The following is a 24,426-nucleotide window of genomic DNA, read 5'->3' as shown; positions in this document are numbered from 1 at the left end:
ATTTATTAAGGTTTCTTGTCTTGGTTATCTGTACCGGCCTGATTTCGTTGAAAAACAGCATCTCGCACCCTGCTAGTCAAATCAATAGCTGTTGTGTGAACATTTGAACCAGTAGCAGACTCTAACGATGACTTGTCTAAATCTTGCAAGTCGACGTCTATAGACGATGATGCATCGCTTAGTTGAAGCTTATCAGGGAAAATCGAAACATGTGATAAATTGGGCATCCTACCCTTACCTTCCTCATCCATATCAAATTCACTGAATCCGGAATACACGGAACTGGACGTACTAGCTGCTCTTTCTCTGACAAGGGTTCCATCCGATGATAAGAGACTTTCAGTGGATGAAGTTGTAGTTGATACACCCGAGATTGATGATGAAGAAGATGAGGCAGCATGACGATGATGATGGCGATGGTACCTAGCACCGCTATGACCTCGTCCTTTCTTTATGGTACTATTTTCTTCTTTCACTTCTTCACTGAGTTCCTTCAATCTCTGTTGATTAAACTTGGGGAATACCTTGGGACCCAATTCATTAATAACTTGAGTTACCTCCAGGGATAAGGATTCACGCTCTGCGTTAAGTTCCTTTAATTCAGTGGTTTCAGGAGACAATGAAAGGACAAGGGGTCTAATTGACTTGGCAATATCCATGCCATCTTCTCCCAGACGAAGAGAGGCATACGTGGTACAAAGTAAAATGATCCAAGAGGAAGTGAATGTTAATAGAGTATCAAGTGAAGTACCAGTTAATGATGGCAGTAAATGATACTTGTTCATCAAATATGTTCCCAAAAGAGAGTAGAGAAAGTAGCATATAGGAGCCACAACCAAAGCGATCATCACCTTCCATGATCCTAACACATCATTAGCATGAATTTTCACTACGGAGTTTGCAAGTGCTTCTTTCTGTTTCTTTGCAGAAATCTTCTTACATGCGTAAAACACCGGTGAGAATAGAATAGTTCCGGGAAGAGACAAAGTGGTGTAATAGGCAAGTAAAACTAGACGCTTACAAAGTAATATAGCGTTGTGAAGCACATCTTTGGAAGCATTCTCCATCTGGTGATCGGTAAGTCCGTAGTAGTTGAGTCTCTCGTTGTATCTTACAACCGAGTCTTTCAAATGCCTAATTTTCCGATCATCCTTGAATTTGCTATAACCGATCAACAAGTTTCGATTTATCTCAACAACAATTGGTAATGGTATATTGGATCGAGAACCCCCATACGAGTATAGCCTTCTTGCCGCTTGAATTACCTGTAACGTCTCATAATCCGGAGACTGTGTTGTCACAGCTTTCATTGCATCGGTAATGATTTCCATCAATTCAGACACGGTCTTCTTGGAATCTTCCTTGTATTTCTCGGCCCATTCGTCATCGATTATGATTGGGCGACCAAACTCCAAGACGGCACGAGAACGAAACTTGTGTGCGTGAAAGTAGTTCAATCCACAAGGCACAATTGGAATCTTGAGACCGGGATATTTAGCTGCAGCGCCTAGTGCCATAATAGCGACACCGGGCTTCAAAGGAAGAAGATCTGTTCTATCATGAGAGCCACCTTCAGGAGCGATAGCTATCAAATCGCCTTCGTTTAGCCTGTTGAATACCGTATCGAAGAGTTTATGGTTGTCGATTCTTGGAGCAGTCTTATATGGAACAAAGTCCTGTAGCATTTTGATACCGCCAGCCTTTTTCATGGGCGTACTGAACTTGAGCTCTGTGTCGCTGATTATTTCGCCAATTTTTACATTCCCTGCGCTGTGAGGAAGGCCCAAAAGGCTCTTCACCTGGCAATCGACGGTAAAATGAGTGCCTCTACCAATGATGGTCAACTCATCATCGGGGTAGTTCTTAAACCTGATTAAGCCTTGTTTGGTACGCAGTAAGTCCTGGGCCCTTTCCACGGGAATGGAGCCTGCCATTCTACTTAAACTACCAATGACACGTTGACGAAACGACACAGCAGCCTCAACGAAGTGTGTTAATCTGCCTGTAGCAGCATGAACAGAGTACATGGATACGCCAGCATCCAAAAACTGGTTGGCATGTGGAGCAATCACAACCATAGCAGGACCATTGGCAGGAATATTGAATGAGCCACGTATCGAGATCTCTCGGAAGAAGATCTCAATTACGACCTTGATAAACCAATAAATGAATTCAGTTTCCCATGACGAAGCTATAATGGGATCTGGCGATTCTATCACTTCAGGTTTTAGCTGTAGGAGTTCAGACATAGTGGTGACCAGATGTAACTTTTCCTTGTTCTTACTCTGCTCTTCTGCACTTCTTCTCTTCTCTACATAAATAGTTTAATTTTTTCAGTCGGACTCAGCCACTGATCGATTCAAAGTTTCAGCGCAGTCAGCTCAACGACTCGGCGTCCCCCGATAACCGCCATGGGGCTCCCCAATAAATATCTGAAATTCTCAGATTGTGCTAGAAAGAAATCGTGGAGCGTGCGTGCGTGCTGAAGTACAAAGGAGAGAAGCGGTTTTAGCGTTTGACTTATTTCAACTCTACAATTTCAGCTTCAAAGTTTTAACTACTATCGGCTATACATCTGATACACTTACTTTGGTTTTCTCTTATCGATTCTTCCTTTATATGTTAGTTTCGGTTTGAATCAACTGTTCTTCTCTTATAATGTTTCATACCCAGACATCTGTGCTGCGCCACGGAGGTGGCTTCTATAATACACTTGTCTTATTGGGTCTGATTTCGCTGTATTTGAGCTGGTTTGCAACTGCTTCTGCCGGCTTCTCATTTCACGAACACTCTACAGAAGATCAACAACCCATCGCGTTAGGTGGAGACATTGAGCATCACAACGATGATGATGAAGCCCTTAGTCGAAAGGATTACTATGCTGGCATGTTTCCTAAGGCTGTCGATCAGATCAAGGTGACAAATCTTTTGTTGGCCTCTGACATAGAGGGAAATATTCATGCTTTAAATAGGCACACCGGAGAACTGGTATGGTCTTTAGTTGGTGATGGACCTCTAGTTTCTATTGTGTCTGACCAAGAGCCTGAGATAAGGCCCCAGCTTAGAACTACATCTACATCATATTCGTCTAAATCACACTCCACCAATGGAATGGAGCGATTTCTAGATGCACAGTCATCCACGGTGAATGCCAATGGAAACAACAATTCTTCTAATATAGGTGGCTCAGGAACGAGTTATACTAGTTCTGATATGACGTGGATAATAGAGCCATTTAATGATGGTACCATATATCATTTTACCCCTCAAAATGGACTTCAGAAACTTCCAGCTTCAATTAAGCAGTTGGTCATGAAATCCCCGTTTTCTTTAGGTGACGAGTTTATATATACCGGCGTACGAAAGTCCGGAATTGTAAAGGTGAATGCTCGAACAGGGAAGTTGGTGAGTTCATATGGCATAGATTGTGCTACAAGCGGTGAAATAAATGGTGAGGATCATTTAAAAACGGTTGATAATGAATTTGATGACGATTACGTGGATGAGATTATGAATAATGATGAAGGCGAAAATGAAAATGAAAATGAAAATGAAAACTACTACAACTCTAATGATGATACTGAAGACGACAACACAATTCTATTGGGTAAGACAATTTATGAGTTGACCATTCATTCTAAGAATGATTCTTCTTGGAACATAACGTATACAGCCTGGGGCCCCAACAATCTTCACTCAAAATTAGCTGAGCAGAATTTTGAGTCTGCTGATAATTTGTACATACAGCCATTGCATGATAGTTCTGTGCTTGCTCTTGATTCTGATAGTAAGTCTGTGAAATGGGTAGCCAGTCTTCCGTATGTTACCGTGAATGTCTTTGATGTCTACTTTGACGAAGACTCTTCGTTGGATTCTCAACTCATTGTTTTACCTCATCCTTTGAATGGTGAATACATGAGAAATCCAGAAGATCCGAATGACGAGACCTCAACTTATATTGAACGAACAAAAGAAGGTTCTTGGTTTGCCATGAATGAGGTTCATTATCCATCTTTAGTCCGATCTGCTCCTATCGCCAAGTATATATCCAGCGAGCGATGGAGAGTGCCATCGATTCTTTCCAACAGCGAATTGCTGGGAATCGCTATAACGGGTGTGCACGATAACTCATTACGCAATTCTGGAGATAACCCTGCATCGCCTAATGGTCATAACGACCCCTTAGAGGTTTACGATCCGCTTCAACTTCCATCTGTTATGCCCACAGGTGATGCAATGAGCCGGTCTCGGCCAACATCTGCCTATAGTTATAGAGATTATAAAGACTACAAAGAAAGGCTTGGCATTGAAGGACCTCCTGCAAATTACGTTGGTAGCCTTCCGGGGTCTACATATCGTTTTTCTTCTTGGAAGAGATTGGTTTATAGGGCATTTGAAAACGTTGTTGTTGCTTGCTTGGGTATCTTAATATTGTTGGTTCTATCAAGATTAGGCCTATTGCAATCTGCTAATAAACTTCTAACGTTGATTGGTCTTGGAAAGAGGCCGGAATTGGAGTTGAAAGTGGAGTCTGAGTCTGGTGCCGAGGAAGGTGTGGATTCCAAGCATCCTGAGGATGAAGTATCTTTGAAGCGTAAAGTGAAGTTTATCGATAGGGCAAATGTGCTGGAACCTAAAGCAGATTTAGACGCACAAGACACCTCTCGGGGATCCGTAGATCTCAATGGTAAAGATGGGAAGTCAGAATTACATCATCATAAGAGAAAGCGGGGTTCAAGAGGTGGTCGAAAGAACAAAAAGAAAGATTTCGTGTCTGTGGTTACTACTTCTGCCATGGAATCAACGGATTCAGACGCCTTGGTTGGAAATAACAACAATAAGAACGTGCAAACTATCCAGATCAATGAGAGCCTGTCTATGACAGATAAGATATTGGGTTATGGTTCGCATGGTACTGTTGTGTTCAGAGGATCGTTCGAAGATCGACCTGTGGCCGTCAAACGTATGCTAATTGACTTTTACAAGATTGCATCTCAGGAAATCAAGCTTCTGCAAGAAAGTGATGACCACTCCAATGTAATCCGGTATTTCTGCTCTCAGCAGACGGACGGATTTCTTTATATTGCTTTGGAATTGTGTACGGCATCTCTTGAAGATGTCATTGAAAGACGTACTGAAGCTTGTAAGAAGATCCTGGAAGGTGCGAACTCAGTGAATGTTCTCTGGCAGATTACCAATGGTCTTCATCATTTGCATGCATTGAAGATTGTTCATCGAGACATCAAGCCGCAGAATATCTTGGTTGCAGAGCCCAAGAAATTGGATGGCAAAGACGAATATTCCGATGCTCGGATACTGATTTCTGATTTTGGACTTTGTAAGAAGCTGGAGGCTGATCAGTCTTCCTTCCGTGCTACCACAGCTCAGGGGGCAGGCACTTCAGGCTGGAGAGCACCGGAGCTACTTCTTGATGATGCAGATGCGTTGTCTGTGATCTCTGATTCTGTTGATGGTACTCTGCACACGGATAGTTCGAGTGTCTTGTTAGGCCACAACAGACGATTGACTAGGGCCATTGATATTTTTTCGACTGGTTGTGTTTTCTACCACTTCTTGACCGGAGGAGGTCATCCCTTTGGCGATAAGTATTCGAGAGAGGGTAATATCATCAAAGGTATTTACGATTTGTCATTGCTTGATGACACACTCTTCGAGTATGAATCCAAAGATCTTATTTCATCGATGATCAACCACGATCCAACAGAAAGACCGAACACTACTCAGGTAATGAAGCATCCATACTTCTGGCCCATAGATAAAAAGTTGAACTTCTTATTGAAAGTGTCCGATCGGTTCGAAGTGGAGAGAAGAGATCCTCCTTCCACGTTGTTGTTGAAGATGGAGGACTGCGGATGTGAAATTATAGATACCAAGGGGAAGGGATGGTACGGTAAGTTTGATGAGAAATTCTTGAATAACTTGGGCAAATATAGAAAGTATAGCTCCTATAAGTTGATGGACTTGTTAAGAGCGCTGAGGAACAAGTACCATCATTTCAAGGATATGCCCGAAGATTTGGCTGTCGATATGGGACCTCTACCGGAGGGATTTTACGACTACTTTTTGGAGAAGTTCCCCAACCTGTTGATGGTTATATATCAACTGATAGAGGAGAACTTGAAGGACGACGAACTACTGGGTAGCTTCTTCTGACGGGAATAGAGCTGGCTGCGCGTTGCCAGCACGACATTTACAATACTAATTACTGTCTAAATAAAAGCAATAGAGCTATTTATGTTTTTATTGCATCGTGCTGTACGGCTGCAACATTGTTCTTTAAGATAAGATCCAAATTTGGTAATTAGAACAATGCGCGAATATTTGGCTGTAGTAGTATGTACATTGCCATAATATGATACTGGAGAAAATGCAGCCAATGCAGGTCAAGTATAAATAGGTTGAAATGGAGATACATTAAACAACTACTTTGTGGCTCACAGGTTTTTTTGAAGATTTGTAACATCAATATGCCACTTTCATCAAATCCAAGCAAAGAGGAGCAAAGGCTTCAAGAGAATCACAATCGGACCAAGTTCTGGAAGAAATGGGGAACCTATGTATCTGAACGTTGCTGGGGGGTGCCCAGAGAAGACTATACAGATTCAGGAGAAAGCTGGGAGTTTGACTTTGACATGTCGAGAAGCCGTGTGTTTAGATGGACAGAGCAAGGTATGGCCGGAGTTAGTGATAATCATCAGTATCAGTGCATAACCATGGCTCTTTGGAATGAGAACGATCCTTTCTTGAAGGATAGTTTATTTGGGTTACCGGGTGGTTCTTCTGCCAATAGCGGCAATCATGGTGAGGATGTCAAGGAATTGTATTATTATCTTGATAATACCCCTACCCATTCGTATGCGAAGTACTTATACAAGTACCCTATTGGAAAGTTTCCTTACGACCAAATTAAGGACGGTAACTCTAAGCGTACCAAAAATGACCCTGAGTTTGAGATTACGGATACGGACGCTTTCAAGGATAACAACTATTTTGATGTGATCTTTGAAATGGCCAAGAGCGATGATGATCCTGAAGAAATTAACTTTAGAATCACTGCTTATAACAGATCAGGCTCTACGGCTCCAATACATATCATTCCCCAAATGTTTTTCAGAAACACGTGGGCTTGGAACTTGGAAGAGGTAAGTGATAAGAATAAGTCTAAGCCAAAGTTATCGCAGGACTCTTCCTACTCAATCAAGTCTGAGCACTTTGAATTGGGTACAAGACGATTTGTGTTTGCTGCTGCTCCGGGAGCTTCTGAGGGTTCACCTGATGTCGAACCTAAGTTCTTATTCTGTGATAACGATAGTAATCTTAAGAAGCTCTACCATGTAGAGAATAAGGCTGATTACTTTAAAGATGGATTTCATGAGTACATAGTTGATGAAAAGACTGATGCTATTAATCCAGATCACTATGGTACCAAAGCCTGTGCCTGGTTTGTATTCGATGATAATGGAGGTGTTCCGTCCGGCGAATATGTCACAGTCAGATATAAAATGACCTGTGATATGAGTGACGAGGCTCTCAGTATCGACGAAGATCAATTCGATAGCATCTTTGGCAAGCGTTTAGCGGAAGCTGACGAGTTCTATTGGAATGTCTCGCCACTTCCAATTCCATCTTCTCTGAGAAATGTTCAACGGCAGGCATTCAGTGGATTGCTGTGGTCGAAGCAATTCTATCACTTTATCCACGACTATTGGTATCAGGGAGATCCAGATTCGGATCTTCCTCCTACAGTGGGAAGGGCCAATGGTAGAAATAAGGAGTGGAAGAACCTATACAATCGTGATATTCTTTCCATGCCGGACAATTTCGAGTATCCGTTCTATTGTTCCTGGGATACTGCTTTCCATACTATACCGTTAGCGATGATTGATCCTGAATTTGCTAAGAGGCAGCTTGACCTATTGACTAGAGAATGGTACATGTCCCCACAGGGACAAATTCCAGCTTATGAGTGGAACTTCTCTGATACAAATCCTCCCGTTCAAGCCTGGGCGGCCTATCGTGTCTACAAGATTGAAAAGAGAATGTATGGCGTAGGTGATCGTGTCTTTTTGGAGCGTGTTTTCCAAAAGTTTCTCATTAACTTTACATGGTGGGTCAATCAAAAGGATGGCGATGGAAACGGTATTTTTGAAGGAGGATTCCTTGGTTTAGACAACATCAGTCTTTTCAATCGTTCTGAACCTCCAGCTGACGTCGAGTTATTCCAATCAGATGCATCTGGATGGATTGCCTGGTACGCATTGACAATGATGAATATTGCATTGGAATTGGCAAGAGAGAATCCGGTTTATGAGGATATAGCTTCCAAGTTCTTTGAGCACTATTTGTTGGTGGCAGATGCTATGACATTTCTCAATAAGTCGACCAGTGATACCGATAATGGACCCTCTGAGGAAGCTCTTTGGGATGAAGAAGATCAATTTTTCTATGACAGAATCCATTGGGGCCAGAACCATACCAGTCCCATGAAAGTTCGTTCATTGGTCGGTCTTATTCCACTTTTCGCCACCACTACTATCGAGCCGGAAGTTTTACAAAAGTTCCCCAACTTCAACAAAAGACTCCAGTGGTTGGCCAAAAACAAGTCATATTTGGTCAAGAGGCATATCGCCTTGATGGAAGTGAAAGGTTCTGGTAATAGACTCTTGCTTTCTTTGGTCAACAAAGACAGACTTGTGGCCATCTTAAAAAAAGTGTTCGACGAAAAGGAATTCTTATCTGCCTATGGTATCAGATCTTTGTCTAAATATCATGAGAAACATCCTGTCTCAATGAATATTAACGGCGAAGAGTTCTCTGTTAAGTACTTGCCCGGCGAATCAGACTCTGGTATGTTCGGTGGTAATTCAAACTGGCGTGGACCTATATGGTTCCCAACAAACTTCCTCCTCATCGAGTCTCTACTAAGATTCTATTTATACTATGGTTCGAACTTGAAAGTGGAAGTACCCTCAGGAAGTGGAGACATGCTGAACCTTGGTCAAGCTGCAGAGGAAATACAACAGAGGCTTATTCATATATTTATTCCCGATGTCAACGGCTATCGTGCGTATAACGGCCAGCCAGCTGACGAGAAGAAAGTTGGCGAAGAGGAAGCCCTTAGACAAAACTCTGTGTTGGATTTGCTCGATAAGGATGCTTATTTCAGGAAGCTTACAAACTTCTACGAGTACTTTGATGGCGATACCGGACGAGGCATGGGTGCAAAATGGCAGTGTGGGTGGACTGCATTGGTTGCCCGGATGATTCAGGACGTTGGTGTGATATGCAGAGCACCAAGAACGCCTGTGAGACGGAGATCGTACTACAATGAAGATGAAATCTTGCATTACGAACCAGGCAGCTCACCCTTTCCCCTGCTCCAAAGTCGTAAGTCAGGCAGATCTTTGTATGACTTAACGGCTCACAAGTTAGAGATTGGCGAGGAAGAAGCAGAGAGTCGAATGCCACCAAATCTTAGTAGACAGACTTCTGCCAAGAGCGCAGCATCTGCTAAGACGGTGGACTCCGATGCTTCGATGCACGATGTCTTCCTCCGCCATGTCAGAGACGCTATGTCGAGATTTAAGATCTCCCCTGACGAGGTTAACATCAGCAGTGAAGAGTTCGAAACACATACAAAATAATATAATAGGTATAATAGTATAAACGATTCAGTATATTAAGCAAATTTGCTGTATAGGACAAGCAATATTAGAAGAATAAGAACGGCGATGATTCCGTAGGTGATGATTTTATTGGTGGCGAGCCTTCTCGTCATCGTTTTCAAGGTTCGTAGAGATCTGTCAACGTAATTATCAGCCTCTCCAAGGGTATCCCTGGCGTTTGTGATTTGGTCACGTTGAGATCTTAGAGTATCCATGATAGAAGAGCCGACAGTTTCCGTCTCAACGGCGGTTCTCGTAGCATCGTTGAGTTGTTTTGTGGATCTATCAATAGACTCGTTTGTATTCAATAATGTTTGCCTTTGAGAATAATTCTCACCCTCTGCAGAGTCTCCAAACAATTGTCTCTTATCCTCATCATCCATGAGAGACTTAAGAGTGGAGTTAAGACGATCGGTGTCCTGCTTATAAGTTCTGATTTTGGCATTGAACGGTGCTCTTTCGTGCGTCGAAAGCTGCTGAACTTCCAAAGACATCGATTCAATCAACTCGTAGCAGTCATCAAGAGACTTTTCGACGTCTCTCATCAGTTCAACTCTTTGGTCCTGGTCAGTTAATCCATAAATTTGATTTTCTTTTTGCTGAGCATCAGAATATGCCAATTTGAAGTCGGACTCATAGCTATCAAATAAGTCAGACATGGTGATAGCACGGGAAGAGGTATGTGATTCAAGGAATGATAACAGATGGCAAACACAGGCAAGAACTTTTGGCCGAATCGTCTGCTTATCGTGCTCACCTTTGGTGTACGGATGACAGCTGTATAATGTGCGATGGACAATGGTATCGAGCGGAGACTTTATATTTGGTTTCCACGATTGACGGAGAAGGACAAACGCAATGAGTATAAGAATAGAATGGAAGTATGGAGTCTGTAAATATTTACCAGCCGGTGGTTATATGATGGTCCTTCTCTTTCTAATCCTCCTCGCTTCCATCGCCTTTCCCGCTATTACTTCTTCTTTCAGCTAAGATCCGAGAATGAAAAATTAATAGTCAAAAACTGAAGGTTGAAATTTTTCATGGGAGATCGGCACGGCCCCGGCCTTAATGGAGATATCTGCGAGCATCTGGAACAAAGGCTAAGGAAGTCGAAAGGTTTACTGTTCTTAGAAGCCGGTTTATATTTGTTGTGCTGATAATGTTGTCTGTTTTAACAAGAGGAGTTGTTTTGGCCAGTAGGAGGCCGGTTGTGAGGGCTATGGTTTCTCATCATCGAATCATCAATGTCCTGCAAAGCTTCAATCTAAGCTCTGTAAGATCTATAAGATCGTTCAGTTCCACAGCTGCTAATTTTCATGGTCACTTGAAAGCACCAAAGCCAGGTGAAGAACTTCATATAACGTTCATTCAGAAGGATGGAAGCCAGAAGACGTTTGAAGTAGCAGAAGGTGACTCCATCTTAGATATTGCCCAGGCTAATGGCCTCGATATGGAAGGTGCCTGTGGTGGTTCTTGTGCATGCTCTACTTGTCATGTTATTGTGGATCCTGAGTATTATGACAAGATTCCTGAACCTGACGACGACGAAAATGACATGTTGGATCTTGCATTCGGTCTTACTGAAACTTCTAGATTAGGATGTCAGGTGAGTATGTCCAAGGACTTGGATGGAATAAGAGTGGCATTGCCAGCCATGACCAGAAACATGCAGAATAAGGACTTTAAGTCGTAAGAGACTTGTCTATAATATATATATATATATATATGTATACACACATATTTATTCCATATCTAATGAATAACTGTCTATAGTCTTCCTCAAATATGTTACGATATCCTTGTCATTGGGAATCCGGCACACTCGAAGAAGGGACTCAACCATTTTTAAAGTGGGCCTGATTGAATGGTTGAGTATGGTCATTCCATTGGGCCGTCCTCCAAGCTGGGTAAGAAGATTGTCCAGGGCCAACTTATCCGACAACGGAATCGATGACCGATTTTCGTCTCGAAAAGATGATTGCTTCTTCTCGTAAATCTTGTCTACTCTCATCAACATCAGCAATGCCAAGTCCGGCTGTTTACAATGAGAATAGGCTGTAATAAGCTTCTCCATCATCTCCGTATCTATATTGACCCTCACCACATCAAAGATCATCGCTGTCAATCTCAACAACGACAAAGTATCCATACTAGCTGCAAATTCATCGATGAGCATTGATATGGTCATTCTATCTGGCTCAATAGCAAATTCCGCCATCTGTTTGGCCACCAGTCTCCAGCTAGAGATCTCACCTTCCATAATTGTATTATATTGAATCACATTCAAATTCAAGCAATCCTGATATTTTCTAGTGCACTCTAATAGTGCCCCGGTATCTTTTCCAAGTCTTTTCATTAGGTATGAAAGCCAATAATTCGTCTCCACAGACGATAACTCTATTCCATATCGTAAGGCACTGCTCAAAAGCTCAAATATTACCTTGTTCAGTTGTTCAGGCAGCTCTGTTTCACTTTTCAGCATCTGCAAATATTCCTTATTCCTTAATACTGTTTCAATTTCGGATCTTGTAAGCTTGGAAAATACTAGTGTCTTCCAGATGGCACTATCACCTTTCTCGGGAGCCATTTTCTGCCTTTGCATTATAATATGTGCATAATTAGTGATTCTCTGACTAAAAATGAGTCGCTTGTATTGCTCCACATCCATTAAACTTGCTTTCCCATTATATCTATTGAACTGGCTCACATAAAAATTGAATATCCGGTCCCTAAAACTGACCAAGTCTGTTGAAATCAAGTCGGCGCATTCATCACTCATCCCCAGCTTTATTCTCTTTCTCAGTCTGATTACTAGTTCTTTATTATCGCCCGTATCCTTTTTTCCACTCAGTAATTTGTACCATCCTGGTAATGTCTGGCTTCGACGTTCAACGTCCCTCCGTATAAGATCATATGGACTGTGAGTATGCCAACAGCTTCCTGTTGAATCCTTTATTGCCAGTTTATCACCCCTGAGTTGATCCTCCTTATCAAGCCCTGTCCTTACCAGTTTCGCATGATCGTACTCGTCTCCAAATTTCGCTCGAGCTATTCGAATGGATTTTTGCTTGTGTGACCATTTTCGGCTGTTGGGTAAGTTACCTTCTCGTAGAATAGTTTTAGTACTAAGTGATGCACGTTGAATATAAGTTTGGACGGCTCGCATCAGCACAAAGATGAGAAAGCGGCATCTCTTGTCTCTTTACTAGTCATTGTTGTTCTCCTGAATTTTTTTTTCTTGTCGTATCTTGGATCTTAACCGAGAAAAAAAAAAGCACGGAGAAAAAGAGATGGTGGTACACAAAGGTAAACTGATGTGTCCAGTACTTCTATCGGCCTAAGTTTTTACTATTATTCAGATTCCCCACTAATGAGACCGACGCATCGATGTTTGCTATCGTTGATGAATTCCCCATTTAGGCTGATTAGACTGCGATTCAGCAGCAATGTAAAGGTGATAGCTAAGTTTATGATATTGGCGATAATACTTTCGGTGATATTTGGTGGTTGGAGGTACAAAGTATCATTGATAGACGCAGGAGACTTGAAGAATTTGGATTTCAGTGACCAATATTCTCGGAAAATGCTTAAAGCCTTGCCTATGAACAGAAGACCTATCAAGTCACATGTTGACTCGGTGTTTGAATCCGGATGCCGAGACGTATTGGAAGAGGCCAAGAAAACGAGAGCCAACGCGGCTTTCGTTGTTTTGACACGAAATTCTGAACTACAAGGTGTTTTGTCATCCATGAAATCAATGGAAAGACACTTCAATCAGTGGTTCAACTATCCATGGATCTTTCTTAACGATGAGAGATTCACTCTACAATTCAAAAAAGAAGTGAGAAAAGTCAGTAGCGGTAAAGTGAAGTTTGGTGTGATTCCAAACTTACGCTGGCATATGCCTGCTGAGAAAAGCGATCCGATCGAATTCTCTGAAGCTATAGAGGAGCAGGGAGATAGAGGAATCATGTACGGAAGTATGCCTGCATATCATAGAATGTGCCGGTTCTATTCTGGGTATTTTTTCGATCACAACTTGGTGCAAAAGTTGGACTGGTATTGGCGTGTTGAACCGGATGTTGACTTTTATTGTGACATCACTTACGATCCATTCAGGGAAATGGAGGCACATGGAAAGAAGTATGGGTTCACGGTGATGATCAAAGAGTTATTGAATACGGTACCTAACCTATTTCGTTATACTCTTGCATATTCCAAGAAGAACAATATTACTCTCCCGGATTCCTGGTCTCTTTTTGCGAAGGATTTCGATTTCGTTCGTGGGGTCAATGAGCAATATTACAGAGATATTGGGAAAAAGGAGCAATTTTGGAGTCGATTGCAACAACGTATTCCTTTGCTTAGGGCACAGCAAAGTCTAAAAGAAAATAAGGATGAGCTTGATGAATATTCGTTGAAAGCTCTATCAAGTTTGTCCAATCCAAGTCGGTTACGTAACGTTCCTCGAGATCGGTTCGATAACTTTGAGTACAACTTGTGTCACTTCTGGTCGAATTTTGAGATTGCACGAACTGATATTTTCAGGTCGAAGGAGTACAGAGATTACTTTGAGTTTCTAGAACAGTCTGGAGGATTTTACGTTGAGAGATGGGGCGATGCTCCTATTCATTCGCTTGCATTGGGGCTGTTTTTGAATCAGTCAGAGATCCATTATTTTAGAGATGTTGGATACCGTCACTCTACACTAAGGCATTGTCCACTCAATTCGCCGCATCAACTTGAGTACCAAAGGAGCCCCAGATACACAAATGGATACGGTAAAAGTGAAGAAGAATACTGGACAAATTACGACAAGCCTTTAGAAGACCCGGATATAGGAACAGGCTGTCGGTGTAGTTGTCCAAGTGACCCCGCAGAGATTGAGAACTCGGATAGTTCGTGTATTTCTGTTTGGGCCATGTTGGCAGATAGTCAAAGAGGGTCCAAAAAATTATTGGATCTAGACCGGATAGAGAAGGAAGCTGTAGGTTATTACGAAGAGTACATATCCGAGCATGCAGGTGGAGATAAGAAATGGAAGCTTTCCAAGGCTGATATTGATAAATTACAGCAGTTTACAGCTTGAGAGTGGATTCATTCCTAATTGGTCAATGTTTTTGTCCTCAAGGAGCGGCTGCATATTTCGTTCTCATCGAACAATAAATCTGATTTTTCATTCATGGCTTAAATTTCTTCCACGGTTCAGAAATACGAGCCCAATTCGCTGAATGAGGAAGTAGAAGCGGAGTAGGCCTAAATCCTATAGACCACCCTGCAGGAGTTTGCTCCACGTTTCAATTGATGACCCACTAAATGGGGATTGGCTGATAGAATATGTTTTCGGAATTACCATAATCAAATAGATATATTTAATAAAGCTTTTACTCATTCGCATTTGAATAAGAGTCCACGTGGTGTAAATGTACGCAAACGTCTGCAAAGACGTACATGCACCCTGTTGTGGTGGCTTCAGCAACACTACTATTCATGTTGAATACGGAACAATTTTTTCTTCAAAGGAATGTAACGTATCGGAGATTGCAAAAACTTCCATGCGTAGTGCAGGTCATAAATTGATCGGATGTGTGGTTGCCTATTTTTCCTTGCTGCTGATTTGTTGATAAACATGCATACTCCATGACGCATTGTTCTACTCTCCCTCAATTAACAAATCTACTTGGATTTATACTTTTTGCAGAGACACAAAACATTCGACAATGAAAAAGAAAATTAGATCGATCAAGTGACGGAAAAACAACTAAGAAGATGATGTATAGTCGACTAAATGTATTGATAGGAAAGAGTACATGGTTTATAAAATATGAGCATTTGAGCATTTGAGCATAAAATTTCACTCAAGAGATTCATGGAGGGTCGGTCAATGCTAAGATAGAGAAGAAAAAAAAGTGCAGACGCATAATCGCAATGAAGCCGTGCGCACTTTCGTAACTTAGTAAATGTGTTCCTGCCAGGCTGCGTCTTATTGTGTATTAATAACGCTAAGCAAATCGGAGCTGTGATGAAAAAGAGATAAAAATGGTTGTCTTTACTTCCCCATACATAGTTTTTCAGTTTCCTATTGTTCAGCCTCCAGGTACACTGGACAATGAACAATAGAATGGTATATATTACGGCTTCTCTTTTTTTGCTTTGGATTTTTTACTCCTAACTAAACTTGCTTGTTTCTATTTCTTGTAGTATTTGCGTTGTTTCGTTCTTTCTTCTCTGTTCTTGTGTTCTTCTATTCTTACTTTTTTAGTCCTCCCCCATTTAGTCCCCTCCCATTTAGTCATGGACTACCCAACTTCGTCATATGACGAAGGAAATAAGTATCATTCTTATTTCGTTGAGAACTATGCCGATCAGGCTAAGCAGATGTCTCGAAATCTTACTGCACCGCGGCCCGGTATCCTGGATGATCACATTCTGTCTCAACCGCTGCAATCTGTGCAATCTACCCCTGTACAGCAAAACACACAGCATGTACAACCTTTTCTGCCCGACTTCCTAACCAACTCTATTCACAGCACTAATACCACCTTGGGATATTCCGCGCCTTCATCTTCACTGTATTCTTACTCTCCTGACTATCCGGATCTTGGTCTTGGTAGTCAGTCACACGCAAATAACTCTGTGAATTCTCTTACTTCAACGCCGTCTGCTGACTGGTCTTCTAAAACCCTGATGACTTCTATTTCACAACAACGATCTCAGATTCAGCCTGCCAAACAGACTCCTCAGGTCTCTCAAGCACGTCCAAATCAGGCACAATTACTACATTCACTCCGTCCGTCTCCTGGAGAGTTCGGTTCCGTTTCTAGCGTGATGGATACCGCTTTAGTATCATCGTTGTCTTCATCTAGATCAAACAGCTTTCCTGTTATTTTCCCAGCTACGCATCTAGACATTTCTACAAACAGGTATGGTGTTACCGGGCCCGATGGATCTAATGGACCTGTTGGACCTGATGGAACCGTTGGAACCGTTGGAACCGTTGGAACCGTTGGAACCGTTGGAACCGTTGGAACCGTTGGAACCGTTGGAACCGTTGGAACCGTTGGAACCGTTGGAACCGTTGGAACCGTTGGAACCGTTGGAACCGTTGGAAACGGTGGACCCGATGAACTTGATGGAACCGTTGCTGGAATTACAAAGTCTCGTAGACCGTCTAAAGTGACTTATCACTGTAACTACTGTGGAAAAACATACACTAGACAAAACAGACTCAAAAAGCACATTCTGTCCAAACACGGCGGTAAAAAGTTTGTGTTTAGATGTGAAGTCTGTGCCAGATGCTATACCTCAAAGGAGAACTTGAATCGTCATAAAAACCTGCACACTGAAAAGTATAAGTGTCCTAGATGCGGTATCACCCACGATCGGGCCAAGAGATTTGAGCGTCATCTCTCTGTGTGTATGCCCAATTCCGTTGATCACTAATGACCTTTGTTTATGTAATGGAATAAATTATAGAACGAAGAACATTTCATTGTTGGCTCTTTCGGGCCAAACCTCTCGCCCGAGATTTCTCGCGTCTTGACTCTTCTTCACGGCGTCTTCCTAAGTCCGCGCACGCGTAAATGAAGTAAATCTCCTTTCCCCTTAGTAATTTTTTCCTAACTTTTTTTTCTTCCCTGCACGCTGTTTTTCGTCTTGGTACATTGAAGAGCAACGAGGTTCCTTTGTCTCGTTAATATTTTACTTTCCCATCTTTTTCGTGTCGTCAACTTTCGTTTTGGTATTCTCATGACTACTACTATGACGCAGCCGAACCAGTTTCTGGATCAACAAAGTCTGCAGGCGTCATATGATGCAGATGCTTCCGAGGTTGACAATACCGTCATCCCTGTTTCTCTGAATGCCTACGACGATCACGCTTCCACCATCGAAAGAGCTGGACTTCGTCAGACGGATCTTGCTGCACGTATAGATAGCCAGATGAAAAAGAAACACAAGACAAAGGCTCAGCTGGTACTCAATACCAATGCCAGCATGTACAATATCTCTACGGGTTCCGCGTCTTCTAATTCGCTTGGAAAGCAACCCGGAGGGACAGCCACAAATGTTCAATCGCCTATGGTTGCTGGAGGCCCCCTGGGTCTTGTAGGTTCGAGGTCATCGGTGTATAGTGTTGGCCCTATGGCTCCTATGGCTCCTGGTGCTCCCGGTGCCTACGCCAACTACTCACGACCAAATATGCCGTTCTCTAATCAATCGCGGAACGGATCTAACGGAAGCATAAATAGCAACAACGGCAACATTCATCACAGTCATAATCATAACCATATTCAACAGTCTCAGCAATACATGCATTCATCTATGCCCTTGTATCCTGACCAATACCCACCTCAGAACGATATGCAGCAGTATCCACATGGTCCTCCTCGTCACTTTTCTCAATCTTCTCAAATGGGCTATCGTCGTCAGCAGCATTCTATGACTCCTAGAAATTCGTCGGTACAACAACGAGTTCGACGATCACCAACCTATGGTCTGGTCAGTCCGCCTGGTATCAGGCAACCCACATCTCCAACGAGTCCTACAAGACGTATATCTCTTCATTCCTTCATCGGATTACCTGAGGATAGTAATATGTCTGGCATCAAAGGACAGAACTATAGTATTGATTCTGATAACGATAACACTGTATTACATAACCTGGATAAGGAGGAGCTGGAGAAATTACGGTTGGAAAATGAGACTCTCCGAAAGAAAGTTGAAGATATGAAGATAAACGAAGGTTTGGAGGTGAAATGGAAGAGTTCGCAGGCCAAATTGAACAAGATTCAGACAGAAATGACGGAGGTTAGACAAAAAAATGAATCATATTTCTATGATATAGCCAAGTTAAAGACCGACTCTGCCAGAAGGCAGCAGTTAAATACTCAGCTTGTAAACTTCATTGCGGATATGATGAAGAAGATGCCCGGATACATCGAGAAAAAGGAGAGTTTTAGGGCTTTAATCGATAGTCTGTCCATTCCTCAGTCTGCCAAACAGAGTTACAAAAAGGCCCTTGAAAGTTACCAAGAGAGAGATGCAGTAGCTGCTACAGGAGAATGTAATGGACTGCTTACCGAGAAGGATATCTTTGAAATCTTTAGAGAAGAGGTTAAACTATTAAATACCAAGGTTTTGCGGCTGGAAGAGGAGAAAACCCGTGTGGAACAAGTGTTGCAGAATCGTATTGATCATGAACGAACTGCTCTGCGTAGATTTACTCTCCATCGAAACTCCTCAGAGCCAATACTTAAACCCACTATGCCATCATTACGCAGCAGAAGCACGAGCTCATTCAAAATTATAGACATCGTGGAACCCGAACTTGGGTCTAGAGACGATGGCAAAGATATGCTATGATATATATTTTACAGTTCAATCATTCACCATCATTGTAATAGCGTGAAAAGTTTAAAAGTGTAGAGTGTAAAGAAAAAAAATTAAGGTGACATCTCCAGCTTTGTTTCTTCACCAGCCTTGGTCATCTAAACTTGCCAATGATGGGTCCCTCTTTTCTTGTACTTTCTAGAAGGTTTGTTAGTACCAACACGATTTTCAGCTCGCCTCTGCCGAAGCTCAGTAAGAAACAATTGAAAAGCCTCACTACAACGGATCTTCTAATTAAGTTTGGATATGTTAAGCAGCCTCACGCCGGTATCACGCACTGGCTTCCACTTGGATTGGCGACTTTGAGAAATTTTGAAGATCTTATTAGAGGGCGATTACGGGAAGGAGGAGTCTTGGAGACTTCTTTGTCGTCTCTTTCGCATAGTTCTCTATGGCATAAGACCAATCGATGGAATAACGAAGAGTTGTACAAATTGAACGAGGATTTCTGTTTAGCTGCCACCGCCGAAGAAGAAATCACCGATTTGGTGAAAAGTTACGCCGATTCGTACAAAAAATTGCCTGTTTTGGTGTATCAGATGACCCGAAAGTACAGAGACGAGAAGAGACCCCGAGGAGGTCTACTTAGAGGACGTGAGTTCATAATGAAAGATGCATACAGCTTTGACGTCGATGAGCAGTGTGCTTTACAGAGCTTTAACAAAATGAACGAGATTTATTACAGCATATTCAAAGATTTAAAGGTTCCTTTCGTTAAGGCCAATGCAGATTCCGGATCTATTGGAGGAGATTTGTCGTACGAATGGCATTTTGTTTCAGATAAGGGAGAAGACACGCTATATACGTGTGACAACTGTCATACAACAGGCAATATTGAAAAAGTGAGACCTTACGTTGAAAAGGATGCGGAGCCAGCTGAAAAGGCAGCCGTTACTTATGCACTAACTACCAATAACGATCTCGTTTGCTTCTATTACCCTGAAGGAAAGCATCTGAACATTAAGTTTATCGAGGCAGAAGATATTATTGATCTCAATACCCGGATAGTCGATCAGAAGAAGGTGTTGGATATCTTCGGTTCGGAAAATGAGAAATCTGATGGGTTTAAAAGCATAATCAGAATAACAGACGTTGGTATTGGTCCAGGAACTGAGATGCCGGATATGGCGGTTCCATTTATGAAGTCCAGAATGACGACTTTTGAAAACATGGAGCTTACTGAAGTTCAGGAAGGGGATAGATGCTCGAATTGTGAAGGAATTGGTCATCTTCATGCTTCAAAGGGTATTGAAGTTGGACATACTTTTTATCTTGGTAAGAAGTATTCGATTCCTTTGGATGCTACATTTGTGGACAGGAATGGAGAGAAGCAGTTCTATGAAATGGGATGTTATGGTATTGGAGTTAGTAGATTGCTTGGTTCTGTGGCTGAGGTTTTACGGGATGATGGGGGACTCAGATGGCCTGCTATTATTTCACCATTACAAGTTACGGTAGTGAAAAGTCCAGCATTTGAGGATGCAAGTGTGGACGATAATTGTAGAGTGTCTAGACTCGTTCAGGATTTGGATACCTTGAAAGTTCGTGTTGAACTGGATGAGGGGGAGTCAGGTTTGGGAACGAAACTTAATAAATCGAAGCAGCTAGGAATACCATTACAAGTGATTGTGGGTAAAGCGTTTCCTAAGGTGGAAATTGAAGTGAGAGGTGTCATTTCAGGAGATAAAGGAATGAGAGCTATTGAGAGTAAGAAGGCGGAATGGGGATTCGAAACCAGGGAAGTAAAAGGAATTGTGAAGCATTTTGTAGATATTGATCATGCAGCCGAAGTGATCAGATTAATGTTAAAGGATTTGTGAGCTGAGCGACAATTGATACTTACTAGATAAGTAACTAGTTTATTTTTTTATTGCTTGTCTATTATACAAGGAAAACACTTATAGAAGTTTGCCACTAATCTTGCCAATAATATGCAAGATCACAACAGAAAAGATGAAGCAAACGGCAAAGATAAGGACCACTAATGGATCAATCTTGAATCCCTGAGCTTCGTCGGTGAAGATTTTAAGCATAGAAGAAGAAGATCCTCCTGCACCAGCAGATCTGGACGAGTTTGGCAAACTCTGCTGCTGTTTCTTCAACTTGTTTTCCTTACTTGCCTTTCTTCTGGCAAGAGTTTTAGCTCCACCTGGAATTGCAGTTGACTAATAGAAGTTAGTAAGAAGAGGTTGATTGGAAGAGAAATAGGGAAAGGGAAACTTACCATCTTGATGACTTGGCAAAATTTAATTATTAACCAGAAGGAAACGAAATGTGGAAGCCTAAATGAAACAAACTAAGTTAGTTTGATGATTTGGTGGTCTTCCGCTCTTCAGACGTGTCGTGTAAAAGGGCTGAAAATTTTTTGGCTCAATTGGTGTAAGAATGTTTATTCTTCCCAAGCAGGTTTTGCAACAGGGATTTCAAGGAGACGACATAGAGGTTCTACTCGTAGATGCCAGTAAGAATTTCATTCAATAAAACTCATTAAATCTAGGATTATTATCAAAGGGGTGTTTGCTAGTAGGGTATATGAGGGTTTTATTGCTGTTGCGATAGTATTTGTACGATTATTTGGCTGCACTAGTATTTGTACGATTATTCGGCTGCACTTCGGCTGCACTAGCATTGCCATGATCATCCGGCTGGCATTGCCACGATCATCCAGCTGGAATTTTCACAATCATTCAGCTGGCATTGCAGCCATCATCTTGCAACTGAAGACTCTCCTATACAGCTGGCTCTTAATTCGCGGCTCTTATTTCGCGGCTCTTATTTCGCGGTTATAAATTTCCGCCTGGATTAACGTTTCTTTATTCCACTCTAAATTTTTCTTAGTTTATTTTTTCCAGAGAAGTCTCGTCATAGAAAGATATCACCGTTCCTCTCATAGCTTTTCTTTATCTATCCTAGATATTGTTTGTCTTGTTTGTAAAGCAGTGCCATATTTTTAGGTACTTGCTGATCACGAGACTACAAGAGCTAATCACTGCGCCCCTTTACCATGTCTCAATCCCTTTATCGCACACAGTCTCACACTTCAGCATCTCTCGCTTCCTCGGGAAATAACCGCACTGATTCCAGCCACGACCTTGATTCTACCGCAGCCAATGCCGGTGGTCCCAGTACCATAGCCAGTATCGTGGGAACTTCTGTTGTAGGTGGCGGTGGTGGTGAAAGTGCTACTACCATTGCAGGTGCCAGTGCGGGCACTTCTTCTACCGTTATCCCTGCTGTTTCTACCGCGAGGAGACCGTCGATTTCCTCTTTGTCCAGTGCCTCGGGTTATGCTTCCTCTGTTACTGGCGACCAACCTCGCGTTGGTGTCGCTGCAACAATAGGTACCCCCAGTACCACTGGTGCAACTACCGGGGGGTCCATTTTGGGCTCTCGCGTTCCTTCGTCGCGTCACCCAGGTTCTATGACTCCACTTTCGCAGGTCACTCAACTTCATGCGTCTGTGACGAGCCACACCAGTCATGGTCAACAGCAATCGCAACAACAACAACAACAACCACCGTTATCTTCGTCCTGGTTACCACAGCAGCAAACCAACCCTTTACTCAATGTGACTCCTTGGATTGAGCAACAGGCTCAGGTGTCTCCTATGCAAAATCTTTCCACGTATAGTGATTCACAACAGGCACAGCTGATTCAGCAGGCTCAGTTGGCGAGAGCTCAGCAGCAGCTGCAACAGCAACAACAACAAATGCAACAACAGGTAACAAATTTAAGCTTGCTTACTCAGACTAGGGCAGTTCCGATGAATCCTTCGTCAACAGCTGGCTCTATTAGTGGTAGTATTGCAACAGCCGGTGAACGGCAAGCTCCTCAGCCAACCGGCTATGCTCAATATGGGAACTTCCCACGGTCACCAGCCACCAATAACGATACTGCCACAGCCAGAAGAGAGAATGGAAATAACAATAACAACAGCAATCACATCTCCACTTCCAATCATCATGGATCCCATGATGAGGAAATAATTCCTACTGCTGTAGTCATCAAGAATATTCCGTTTGCAATTAAGAAAGAGCAGCTTTTGGATTTCATGGCTAAGATCAACTTGCCTCTCCCATATGCCTTCAATTATCACTTCGACAACGGTGTTTTCCGTGGCTTGGCGTTTGCAAACTTCAACACGACAGAGGAAACTTCCCTCGTTGTGAACCTGCTTAATGGCCGGGAAATCGGAGGTAGAAAATTACGTGTCGAATACAAGAAGATGCTCCCACCCGCTGAGCGTGAACGTATCGAACGTGAAAAGCGTGAGAGGAGAGGTCAACTTGAAGAGCAGCATCGTTCTGCTTCGGCTACTTCGCTTGTTTCTATGTATTCCATAGCCTCGGCCCCCCCGTCCACGAATAACTTGCAATACGGTGGGACTCCAATTACAGCCGGTGTCACGAATCCCGGACCCAGAGTGGCTCCTGAGAGGTTATATGTTAATATGTCTCTTTCCAGCCAGCTGCAACCTCCTTCTGGCGTAGACATGAACAATCCTGATGCTCTTGAGATTTTCACCAAACTTGTTCTGTTCCGCGATGAGTCCCGCACAGGTGTTCCAACTGCCGCTGCAGAACTGGTGTTTCAGGCTGTTTCTCTTTCTGGTAATCAGCGCCGGATGCTCTCTCTGCTTTCACAGTTTTTAGGACTCGTTGAAAGCCAAGAAAATGGTTTCATTGTGATCCGAATATCTCCAGAGAATATGTACCAAGTTGCCCAGAACACTGGAGGTACCGGTGCAGCTGGTAATGTGTCTTCACAGATACCACCCGCTTTGATGCGTTCTCATTCTCATAGCATCCTTAATTCTGCCTCGGCATTATCCATGAACACAGGTAGATACAGGCAGCAGTCTCCAAGATCTGTGTCTCAGCAGGCATCCATGCTGCAGCAAAATTCATTGGCTTCCTCTCAATTTGGTATGAATTCTTTTGCTGCTGCAACCCAGGGAACTCTGGGAACGCTACATCATTCAGCATCCGCTGCTTCTCTCAACTTCCCAAGGCAAGGCGGTGGTTTCACTGCTCCTCCTACTCCTAATCCCCAGAGGATGGCGTTTGGTAATAATGCGCTAACTGGAGGATTGAATACTGGATTTACCAACTTTGGTAACAACTTCGGAACTCTCTTCGGTTCGGGCTCGGGCTCAGGCTCAGGTGCGGGTACTAGTTCTGGTCTTCCAGCTGTGAATACCGCCGCTAGCTTTCAACCACAGGGTTTCAACAACCCTCAGTTGACTGGAGGATCTACAATGAGTACTCATACCAAGGGATTGGATGATCTCTTCGTAGGAATGGAGAACTTGAGCTTTGAAAGATGAGCTTATGATTCATATTGTCTTATG

General features: G+C 42.7%; 11 protein-coding genes across 11 annotated transcripts; 8 read left to right on the top strand and 3 right to left on the bottom strand.

The window, feature by feature from the left end:
• Positions 1–5: 5 nt before the first annotated feature.
• FOA43_004338 (uncharacterized protein) lies at positions 6–2,249 on the bottom strand (the record flags this gene model as incomplete). Its single annotated transcript, XM_038924581.1, has 1 exon — positions 6–2,249. One exon carries the CDS (start codon positions 2,247–2,249, stop codon positions 6–8), a length of 2,244 nt encoding a protein of 747 aa, XP_038780509.1.
• A 409-nt stretch (positions 2,250–2,658) lies between these two features.
• FOA43_004337 (uncharacterized protein) lies at positions 2,659–6,174 on the top strand (the record flags this gene model as incomplete). Its single annotated transcript, XM_038924580.1, has 1 exon — positions 2,659–6,174. The coding sequence occupies one exon, from the start codon at positions 2,659–2,661 to the stop codon at positions 6,172–6,174; it is 3,516 nt and encodes a 1,171-aa protein (XP_038780508.1).
• Positions 6,175–6,397: 223 nt separating this feature from the next.
• On the top strand, positions 6,398–9,665 carry FOA43_004336 (uncharacterized protein; the record flags this gene model as incomplete). The annotated part of the gene is made up of 2 exons (XM_038924579.1): positions 6,398–6,403; positions 6,474–9,665. The coding sequence occupies 2 exons, from the start codon at positions 6,398–6,400 to the stop codon at positions 9,663–9,665; spliced, it is 3,198 nt and encodes a 1,065-aa protein (XP_038780507.1).
• A 35-nt stretch (positions 9,666–9,700) lies between these two features.
• On the bottom strand, positions 9,701–10,345 carry FOA43_004335 (uncharacterized protein; the record flags this gene model as incomplete). The annotated part of the gene is made up of 1 exon (XM_038924578.1): positions 9,701–10,345. One exon carries the CDS (start codon positions 10,343–10,345, stop codon positions 9,701–9,703), a length of 645 nt encoding a protein of 214 aa, XP_038780506.1.
• Positions 10,346–10,845: 500 nt separating this feature from the next.
• Positions 10,846–11,379, top strand: YAH1 (mitochondrial matrix iron-sulfur protein; the record flags this gene model as incomplete). The annotated part of the gene is made up of 2 exons (XM_038924577.1): positions 10,846–10,896; positions 11,062–11,379. The coding sequence occupies 2 exons, from the start codon at positions 10,846–10,848 to the stop codon at positions 11,377–11,379; spliced, it is 369 nt and encodes a 122-aa protein (XP_038780505.1).
• A 48-nt stretch (positions 11,380–11,427) lies between these two features.
• Positions 11,428–12,288, bottom strand: FOA43_004333 (uncharacterized protein; the record flags this gene model as incomplete). Its single annotated transcript, XM_038924576.1, has 1 exon — positions 11,428–12,288. One exon carries the CDS (start codon positions 12,286–12,288, stop codon positions 11,428–11,430), a length of 861 nt encoding a protein of 286 aa, XP_038780504.1.
• A 768-nt stretch (positions 12,289–13,056) lies between these two features.
• FOA43_004332 (uncharacterized protein) lies at positions 13,057–14,775 on the top strand (the record flags this gene model as incomplete). The annotated part of the gene is made up of 1 exon (XM_038924575.1): positions 13,057–14,775. The coding sequence occupies one exon, from the start codon at positions 13,057–13,059 to the stop codon at positions 14,773–14,775; it is 1,719 nt and encodes a 572-aa protein (XP_038780503.1).
• A 1,205-nt stretch (positions 14,776–15,980) lies between these two features.
• Positions 15,981–17,129, top strand: FOA43_004331 (uncharacterized protein; the record flags this gene model as incomplete). Its single annotated transcript, XM_038924574.1, has 1 exon — positions 15,981–17,129. One exon carries the CDS (start codon positions 15,981–15,983, stop codon positions 17,127–17,129), a length of 1,149 nt encoding a protein of 382 aa, XP_038780502.1.
• Positions 17,130–17,435: 306 nt separating this feature from the next.
• Positions 17,436–19,049, top strand: FOA43_004330 (uncharacterized protein; the record flags this gene model as incomplete). Its single annotated transcript, XM_038924573.1, has 1 exon — positions 17,436–19,049. The coding sequence occupies one exon, from the start codon at positions 17,436–17,438 to the stop codon at positions 19,047–19,049; it is 1,614 nt and encodes a 537-aa protein (XP_038780501.1).
• A 140-nt stretch (positions 19,050–19,189) lies between these two features.
• On the top strand, positions 19,190–20,896 carry FOA43_004329 (uncharacterized protein; the record flags this gene model as incomplete). Its single annotated transcript, XM_038924572.1, has 1 exon — positions 19,190–20,896. One exon carries the CDS (start codon positions 19,190–19,192, stop codon positions 20,894–20,896), a length of 1,707 nt encoding a protein of 568 aa, XP_038780500.1.
• A 635-nt stretch (positions 20,897–21,531) lies between these two features.
• FOA43_004328 (uncharacterized protein) lies at positions 21,532–24,402 on the top strand (the record flags this gene model as incomplete). The annotated part of the gene is made up of 2 exons (XM_038924571.1): positions 21,532–21,537; positions 22,108–24,402. The coding sequence occupies 2 exons, from the start codon at positions 21,532–21,534 to the stop codon at positions 24,400–24,402; spliced, it is 2,301 nt and encodes a 766-aa protein (XP_038780499.1).
• Between the last annotated feature and the right edge of the window lie 24 nt (positions 24,403–24,426).

This window comes from Brettanomyces nanus, chromosome 4 (assembly GCF_011074865.1).
Source record: "Brettanomyces nanus chromosome 4, complete sequence".
Classification (NCBI taxonomy): Eukaryota; Fungi; Ascomycota; class Pichiomycetes; order Pichiales; family Pichiaceae; genus Brettanomyces; species Brettanomyces nanus.
This window is presented reverse-complemented; position numbering and strand designations above follow the sequence as displayed.